Raw genomic sequence first — 9,445 nt, 5'->3', positions numbered from 1 at the left:
CAGAGAAAGTAGATGGCACCATTCAGAAGAGAGACCCTGGGCAAATACCCTAAGAACACCTGCCACATGAGGAAATACACAAGGTTGTCCTGTAACTAGAAATGAGGGTTTCGAGAGTCCCTCAAGGCAAGTCTATTCTCTAAGTATAAAATCCAGTGTAAAGTCTCTGAGATGAGAAAGGGTGTTTTCTCCAAAGTGGGAAAGAGTTTGTATACAGTGACTAGAGGTGGCTGGACATCTGGCAGGTGCTGCTCTGCCGTTGAGAAGCAATGGAAACCGATTTCACATGGACATGGCTGTGGGTGTCTGGAATAGAGAGAGCCTAGCTGAGCACTAGGGTGAGAACTTCTGCTTTATTATCTTCAAGTAGATCCAAAATGCTACAGCAGAACACTCTTCACACAAACCAGGAACTTTTCCTCCATGCTGTACTGTTTGTGGGGGACACTGGATGTCCCCAGCAGACTCACTGTATGATCTGGGACAGGCTGAAGCAGGCAGGGTACCCACTCTGCAGTGTAGTTCCTGGAGCGAGAAGAGGAAGCATATGAGGTTTTTTCTCATCAGACTTGTCCGAGCCAGGGGCCATTGGTTTCAGGGACTTCCTTGACCTACCACTCTGTTTAGAAAATTTTCAGACACATCTTAGGGACATAATGATCTCTGAGCATCCAAGAAGGTCATGAGTACTACATCTCAGCAAGGACAGGGGTGTGACACATTTACGTAACAATTGAGGTTCCCTGTCCCTAGCCCAAATCTAGCCCACATGCCTCTGAAGCTGGCCTCTCCATGCTCGGCTTAAGCCCTTGATATCCAGCTAAAACTAGAGGTGTCCCCTAGCCCGCTTTCCCTCTGACTCCACTTATGAAGGATTCAAAATAGTGGGTGGTGTTGATCAGAGGAGGAGGTAAGAAGAGTGGCCTGGCCATCTCTAGAGCTGCTAGAAGCAAGACACTCAGGTTACACCTAGGCTGCAGGAAGGATGCTGGAGGTACCCTGGCCTCACCTGGTTTAGGACAGGAATGTGCGTACACAGCTACAGATAGGCACCCTGCAGATAGGGCACAGCTGCAGGTTGGGAGCACACTCGGTGCAGACGAAGTGGCCACAGGGCACGAAGACTATGGAGACGGCTCGGTCCAGGCACACCTTGCATCTCCTCTCTTCCTGCAGCTGTCGCAGCTGTTCCTGAACATCCTTGGCTCCTGGGGACTCAAGAAGCAAGGCAGCACCCTCAGGGACTAGGAGACTGGTTCCTCATGGGGGAATGAGCTTGCCACACACACCCACCCTCTGCACCCCTTCCATGAAAGAGGGCGGCCCATTCAATTTATGTGGATCTCAGCTATACCTGGCTCACTGACATCTTCAGGCTGGGTCTCTCTTCTGGATCTGAGTAACTCAGGGCTTCCATGGGCAGGAGCTGTAGACAAGTTAGTAGGAATGGATTAAAGGCCTCACTTCTGTGGGGAAGGGAGAGCTAGCCCAAAGAAGGTCTAGCAGCCATCGAGTTTCAGTTCTGACCTAGAGAGCAGAAGGATTTATATGGCACTCAGCTGCTCATGAACTTAAGGCCAGAAGTTTACTTGAGGATACCAAGGACCCTGGTTTCCACTGGAGTATTCTACCTGCCTGGCCCCTTAGATTAGGTGGTTACAGGCTGTATGTACTTGGCACTTTGGGAGGAACAGGAAACAGATGGTGATGGATTCCCAGAGGACTTGAGACAGGGGAAGGCAGGCAATGCCTAGAAGGGGTGGAGCTAACTCTGGCCTTTGTCATCAGGCCCTCCTCCTGGAGCAAGGCAGCCACCATTTGTGAAGGGTATGTGCTGGGCACACTTGGGCTTTGGGTCTATGCTAACCATTCCCGGTTGCCCCTGGGGGTGGGGAGAGACAGAGACAGACAGAGACAGAGAACCCAAGGTCTCAGGGTTGTGGAGAAAGGCTGGTGGTCTGAGGTATGCTCACCTATATACACATGGATCTGTGTTGCCAGAAGGCATAGGTAAAGGTCCAACTCTCTTACATTGAGGATACTAAATCATCAAAGTTTCTATCTAGAGGCGCTACCATCACTGGGAAGGAGAGTAAACAAAACCCCGCCAAGCACCAGAGTGTCCCACAGACTCATGTACTTTTGAAATGGGTTACTGTTGTGTCACATCTCAAAGCAATGAGGCTGGGGAGGAAAGCCTCTTGCCTGTGACCACAAGGTTGGCAAGAACATCATGTGGTCCCTGAAGTCAGAAGTATGCTTAGGAGCCTCTGAAGAACCTCAAACCCCTGACCCTGAAGGAAGGGATTTGGAAAGCTGTGTCCTCTGTATCTCTATTCAACAGGCTTCTGTTTGCAGCCCAATTGGCTTTAAGAAGCTATGGCTTACCGGGCAGTTGTGGCGCACACCTTTAATCCCAGCACTTGGGAGGGAGAGGTAGGTGGATTTCTGAGGTCGAGGCCAGCCTGGTCTACAAAGTGAGTTCCAGGACAGCCAGGACTACTCAGATAAATCTTGTCTCAAAAAACCATAAGGAGAAGAAGGAGGAGGAGGAGAAAGGAGAAAGGAGAAAGGAGAAAGGAGAAAGGAGAAAGGAGAAAGGAGAAGGAGAAGAGAAGAGAGAAGGAGAAGCAGCAGCTGCTGTTGTGGCTCGTACCCAGCAGAACCATAGCCTAGCACACACACAACTACATGCCCAGGTTTGGCTGGTGTCTTTAGCAGCCTTCTCATTAGGAGCAAGGGGATTCACTACCTTGAACACAACATGTGGGCACAGACCCCACCCTCTCTGCTGACTGGCAGGTGGAGACACTCAACAGTCTGACCTACGTGCAGGCTGCAAACACCAACTAAACAGCAAAGGCTATTAGGCTCTCTCACCTGAGGGAGTGGCAGAGACTGCATCTTCTGGTTCTTCTCGCTGATCCTGTTAGAGAGCCATTGGTGCCTTAAGTAAGCAAAGCAGAGACTGCCAGCCCACCTGGGTCCTGAGGACAGATGGACTTACCCAGGATCCCAGCAAAGGGGTGTAGGTCTGGATTCTTTCCACAAAGTCCCTTCCTTTTGACCGTAGCAGGAACTGACACCTGGAGAAGAGAGCTCAGAAGACAGGACTGGACTCTTAGAGCCCCACTGTCACATTCGAGCCCTGCAAGCCTTTGGGATTTGGCATGCCTTCTGTGCCCATGGAACCCATTACTTCCTGTGACAGGTAGTCAGGGCTGTATCCCCATGGGCACCTGCTAGTAAGGCTAGTCTGGAGTTGGGCTCCGAATACCTAGGTGTGCACCTGGAAAGGATAGCAGCAACAGGGGAGTGCCTACCCTAGCAGCCCTAGAGAGATCCTGATGTCTCAGAAACATGGGAGGTGGGAAGGCTATACAGAGTTCTTTGGGACCCTTCTCATTAGTCAGAACTGCAGTAGCCCACAGGGCCCTTACCTGGGAAACCATCGGGCATGCTCTGTCCAGGGGTCATCCCCACGCTCCCAGCTCTGTAGACCCCCATAGCAGAAGAAACATCTCACCTTGTCCTGCTGGCCTAGGTATGGCAGAGACACATAGCTGGTAGCCCCACCTAGTTGGCAACCCCAGGGTGTCCCTCCATGACCATCAAAGCTTAGACAGGCAGGACTAGAATCTGCCAGCAGGTTAACAAGAAGGGAGCAAGGCACATGGACACCTCTCTTGCCTCAAAGGCAAATAAAGACAATGGCCCTGGGGCATGTGTCAGGAGGGCTTCAGAATATTCCAGAAAGGTCGAGCTAGCATTTGTGTTGTTCTCAGAGCATGTGGGTAGGGTTGAGCCAAAGGCTTGGAGCATCTGTAGCCTGGGAGTGTCAGGGCCTCCAAGAAGGACTTCTAGTTACAGGATAAGGAGGTGACCCCTTCCATACCAGTTTATAGACAGACTTGGTTTTAGTGGCTCAGGCCTCAATCATCTCTGCTCTGTGCCCTTCCCCCCCCAGCCATAGGAATATGTGTCCTTCATGACCTTGAGCAGAAGTTCCAAACAGGATTGCTTACAGGCATATCCCACAGCAGGTACCCACGGTCCACAAAATACCCATGACATCTGTTGGCCTCAAAGAGACTCCTTTTCAAGGGGGCTCTAACTGTTCCAGACATTGACCCTTCATAACCAGTGTCAGATTGTCCTAAATCAGTATGGACTCTTGCCTGGCCGTTGCTAGGAGAATGACTGTTTCCTCCCCTGCTAGGCCCACTGGTGACAATTTCTCTGGCTATGCTCGGCTGGGCTCACTGATTCCTTTTCCCTCAGCCAGGAAGAGTCAGAGCCAGAACCTGAGCCCTACTGGGAATGAGAGCAGACCAAGCTCAAGGAGTAGTCTACATTTGTAACTAGAACAGGTATTCAAAGGATTTGTCTGGAGTTGGTCCCTGCACTAACCAGGTACTTAGGAAGCCTGAGAGATTACCTACAAGATGGGCACTGGATGCTTAAGCTGGCCCCTGCCCCAGTAGAATAGATTCCGGTTTTGTCGCTTTGGGCTAAGGGATGAAAGGGATTAATCAGCTCTATCTACCAAACCTGAAAGGCATTGATGACTGGGCATCCCTGAAGAAATCCTCAGAGCCGTGTAAGCCAGGTGAAACCACCAAGCCAGCAGACCCCTCAAGGGCCCTCAGAACAAGGCCAGCATAAGCCCAGAATTTCATAGTGGCTTTGAGTGGGTCTAGCCCTGACCAGGCAAGGATGACAGGAGTACCTTTTATTAGTTCCTCCCTCAGGGCAAGAATGGGCAAAACCGTTTGCCTGGAAGAGTGCTAAGTAGCATTCAGACCACAGTAAAAAAGACCCCAACATTTACCTGTGTGGAAGAACCCAGCAGCAGCCAATGGCTCAGGCTGAATCCCTGCAGTAGATGGCCAGTCGTAGAAGGAGGCTAGCCGGAGATCCTCTGAGTCCATCTCAGGGAAGGCAGGCTCCCCAAGGAAGGCAGCCCCAGAGGATTCTTCCTCTTCTGACAGAGGCCGAAGCTGGCCTAAGATCTGCCCATCTAGGCAGTCCTGGCCCAGGACATGGTTACACGGACAGTGGGGTTTATCCTGTTCCTGTGTGCGGCCACTGCCATCTTCCCTGTGGCTTAGTTCTGGGCCACGGACCGAGTCCCTGGCCCTACTCTCAGGCCCCATGGAAAAGACAGCAGCTCTGAATAAGTCTGCAGGTGAGAACATCACCAGCCCAGGAATGTGCCTGGTGTTGTACCGTTCCAGCTCCTGCCTCTAGTCCTTCCCAGAGGCTGTGGTGTTCCTGCTTCTAACTGCAAGCTGCTAGATGCTCAGAGGCAGTGGCGGTGTCCAGGAATGAGCCACTTTCTGAGAGAGGCCAGGGCAGCCACATGCTCTTTGCAGCGTGTCATGGGGCCTGCTGGCAGGCACATAACAAAGGCAGTACGCCACCAGGCAAAAAGCATCTCTCAATAGGGGGAGGGACCAAGCTTGGGACCCCTCCAATGGCATCCCCTAAGCCTCAGGAAACAGGTCATGAACATGGACAAAATAGAGGAGAGAGATTCCAGACACTTAGGGTCTAGTTCTGGGTGGAGATAGACCCAGACAGGGGCCTGCAGGGTAGGAAGCTAGGCTGTCCAGGACACTATGCAACCCCACCAATCCTTCCTTACCAAGCCTGTGCTGACTGATGTTCAGGGATGACCTCATCACCCGCTCATCTTGTCCCCAGCACTGAGGAGAGGTCCCTGCTTGGCTCAGCCCTGAGTCAGGGTCAGTCCACCCATCTGGTCTCAGGTTGCTCTTTATCTGTCTGGACAGTCTAGAGGCAAATCAAGGGTAGGGTGTGCCCTGGCCTTTGTCTGGAGGAGCTCAAGGTTTGGATGGTATTTGTTCCAGGCCAGACATTTCCATTTGCACTGTCACATGGAATGTTGCCTCCCTAAATGAGCTCTGCCCCAGAACCTGGTCTTCACTAACCAGCCCCAGGTGAGGGATTCGACTGACACACACACAAAAAAACAGGGAACAGAGAGGAGGATCATCACCCCAGAGAAGCCACAGCTATAGGTTGGTAAAACAAGAGTCCTTGGGACCCCTGGAAGAGGCAGAGAAGATCAAGGGGCCAGCTCTGCTGCAGCTCGCACTGTAATTCCCAGGCTTCTGCTCAAACCTTTACCCTTGAGTCGCTCTTCACTGATTGTGAAGCTTTTAATATTGGGAGCTTATATATATATATATATATAATATTTTTATTAATTCTTTGAAAATTTCAGACCTCTGAGTTTGAGTCCAGCCTCCCCAGAACTAGTTCCAGAACACCCAGGACATCCTGTCTCAAAAAAAAAAAAAAAAAAAAAAAAGCAATCCACTCCAACTTCATGTCCTTTTATTTATTTTTTTTTTAATGTATAACCCACTGAGTCTGGTTTGTGGTGTCCATATACTTATGGGTGTGGGGATGTCCACAGGAGCATGGGCAACCTACCAAGGGCCACAACCTTAAAGAAAACTGACCCTCCCTTTTCCAGAAGCTGCCAACTGTCAATAGTCCCTCAGTTAGAGGTTGAGTCTTGGGAGGCATGGTGAGGGGTTGGAGCTTGTGAGACATTGTAAGATAGGCATGGCTGTTCATGCATGCAGTCCTAGCACTCATGGGGATAAAGCAGGAAGATTTTTGTGAGTTCAAGACCAACCTGAGCTAGATAGTAAGTTCTGTGCTAGCCTGTGCTAGAGAGAGCCCCTGTCTCAAAAATAAGAAATAATAGTTTGTAAGGAACAGAGAGAGCCTTCTCAGCTGTAGGGGAGACCATCCTAGGATTCTGCTTCCCGGAGCCTAAGGAGGCACCTGGCTTGGAAGGGAAATCTGGGTCCCAGCCTGTCTATACATCTTACCCTGCTTACATCTCCACAGCAGAGGTCCAGTACACAGAGAGCCCACAGGCAGCTTTTCCAATGTTACTTGGCTTTAGAATGCCCTGAGAGGATTATTCGTCACAGAACCCTTTGCTGCCCTTTGGGATAGGCATCGGGATGTCACCATTTCAGAGATGTGGAAGCTGAGGCAAAGCTAGCAGGTTCACTGAGAGCTGAGGTATGAGAGGTCAGCCTAGGTGATGGTGGCCTCTCCTACTCCTGTTCCATACCAGGTCAAGCTCCATAGGGCTGAAGTCCCAGGAGTATCCACCATCACTAGCTCAGCCGATGTAGCACTGCATGGCACTGCAGGGATTTAGGGCCCTGTCTCATTCCCTGCTGGGCCCACATGCTAAGTATATGCCCATCTGTGGCAATAGAACCTTCTAGGGTATCCCACAGGATGTCACAACCTTTGCCTTTCTCATTGCTTGCAAGTAAAAGAAAAGAATCACAGTTTTAGCATTTGAACCTGGAGTCCTGCCTCTCCAGGCCCCTTGCTGGACTTGGTTCCCCTGGATTGAGGCCAGATGGGCTGATAGAGGGGACAGGGGCAGCTGCACCAAGTTCCTTCTCTGTGTAGACCCAGGTCCCTGGAGATCTGAGCACTGGACTCTGGGCCTGCTGCCTTGGCCTTGGGGTCTGTGAAAAGGGACAGTCTCTCCCAGCTATGACCACAAGCATTCCTGCTGTCCTTGTCTGAAGCAGCTGAGCCAGCCCTTCTCTCTTGTTTGGAGACTTGAAAGCTCTCCTGGAAGACAGGAACATCCTGTACCTGTGAGCACAGAATGGAGACCTCGGGGCTCTCAGCAGTGCACAAGGCCCATGAGACTGTCGAGCAACAACGTGGTGTGTGCCTAAGGGGCTGAGAACAAAGCATCCAAGTGGCTGTTCCAGCTGCATCCATGCTGGGACTTCATAGACACAGCACCCATCTCTACAACGTCTTGCCTGATGCCTGTGTCCCCACCATGAGCTCATACTACAAGCTGAGTCCCTTGCTAAAGCAGTACCTGGGTGGTGGTGACTAGTTGTAGTTGACAAGGCCCTGTAGCTCATAGCACAACCATGATGTTACTTTGGGTCACCCAAGACCCAGTGTGGGAGTATAGGGACTGCTTGTGCTATCCTCTGTGTGGTTGAAGCCTAGGGGGAGGCCTGAGGCTTCCTGGTTGTGCTGGAGGAAGGGATAAAAGGGAGGGAAGGAAGACAGAGAAAGTTCAATGCCACCATCCCCCTCTATAGACCAATGGAATTCTCTTTTCTATATAGTTCTTTAGATTGACTGTCCTACCCTGGGCTCTATAGAGCAGATCCTAAGCAGGATGAAGCTTGAGTGTCAGTGCTGAGTATCATGTTGGCAAGGAGTAAATGTGTCGACATTGAACTTTCTCCTGAAAGCCACTCCCCTGGGCACTTCAAAGGTGGTTCTCAGAGCCTAGAGACCGCGAGGTGTCCAGCCAAGGAAGACTATCCAGGCATCATGGGCTAGCTGAGATGGCAACAGTCTTCTGCACCCAAAGTCCAGAGGAACCCAAATGTCCCACAGGTTGACTCTTCAGACTGTGTACCTCTGGGCCCAGACTCCAGCCAACGAGGAATCCAGGGTAAAGTTAAGTTCAGCTTCAGAAAGGGATGGATCAGGGAGCTCCCAGGCCTCAGGAGGCGCTGCAGGGAAGGAAGTGGTAACTGTAGCCTACAAGGGACAAGCTTGACACTACCTCCTCCAATTGAATTCACTCAAGAGTTGCTGGAGTGGGTGGGAATTAGTGGATAAGCAGGCTCAATGGAACTATCAGGATCATCTATCTGTGAGCCTACTACACAGGAAGGTCCCCAACTTTTCTCAGGGACTTGGACTTTGTATGAGTGAGTGATCCACACTCTGGAATAAGTGTGGCCATTTGAATCTTGAGAAAATGAAATAAAATGAAAAATACAGTCCTTCGATTTGAAATACTCAGTAGCTGCACAAGGTCAAAGGTTAAGCTGTGGGACAGAACAGTCTCACTGACCATGGGATGGAGTTGGGAGTCTCTAGGAGTTAGGAGGTGAGCCCAAGGTCATAATAACTGGCTCACAGCACACCCTACTGGACACGAGGGGAATGACAGCACAGGGTTGGCGACCAGGTCCTGGAGAGTTATGGAATTAGCCACACAAACGTGGACCAAACCCTTCAGAAATGCTGTGAGATAGATGAGTTGCCAGTGTCATCTGGTTCTGAGAATATGAGAAGAACAAATGGTCAAATGCCAGGAAGAAGCAGAGGGACTTCCAGGGCTGTCAAGGCAGGAGGGATATCTGCCCAGCATCTGGGAACCACAAGAACACAAGGGAGTAACCAGGAGACTAGCTAATAGGTGCTGGAGGAATGGGATGTGTATCTGAGCAGACCTTCCCCTGTGGAGCCCTGATTGGGGTAGGACTGAATATCCTACATTGTCATCATGGCGACATAAACACAAGGCTTCAGCAAAAATGAAATGCATTAGCTCACATGACCCAAGACCTTGGCGGACTGTCTCAGGCTTAGCTCAGTGGTGTTTAGATAA

At 50.9% G+C, this 9,445-nt stretch overlaps 1 protein-coding gene across 2 annotated transcripts; it reads right to left on the bottom strand.

Annotated features, from left to right (window-relative positions):
* Positions 1 to 334: 334 nt before the first annotated feature.
* Positions 335 to 5,736, bottom strand: Birc7 (baculoviral IAP repeat-containing 7 (livin)). 2 transcript variants are annotated; one of them, XM_006500665.3, is made up of 7 exons: positions 4,832 to 5,736; positions 3,441 to 3,540; positions 3,008 to 3,086; positions 2,881 to 2,926; positions 1,355 to 1,426; positions 1,010 to 1,215; positions 335 to 525 (listed from the first exon to the last, which is right to left on the bottom strand). In XM_006500665.3, exons 1-6 carry the CDS (start codon positions 5,196 to 5,198, stop codon positions 1,040 to 1,042), a joined length of 840 nt encoding a protein of 279 aa, XP_006500728.1. In that variant the 5' UTR covers positions 5,199 to 5,736; the 3' UTR covers positions 335 to 525; positions 1,010 to 1,039. The 2 variants fall into 2 exon arrangements, with proteins under 2 accessions (XP_006500728.1, NP_001156719.1); NM_001163247.1 differs by having other exon boundaries at positions 1,010 to 1,208; positions 4,832 to 5,322.
* Between the last annotated feature and the right edge of the window lie 3,709 nt (positions 5,737 to 9,445).

This window comes from Mus musculus, chromosome 2 (genome assembly GCF_000001635.26).
Source record: "Mus musculus strain C57BL/6J chromosome 2, GRCm38.p6 C57BL/6J".
NCBI lineage: Eukaryota > Metazoa > Chordata > Mammalia > Rodentia > Muridae > Mus > Mus musculus.
Note: the sequence above shows the minus strand (reverse complement) of the source record. Positions and strands in the feature narration are given on the sequence as shown.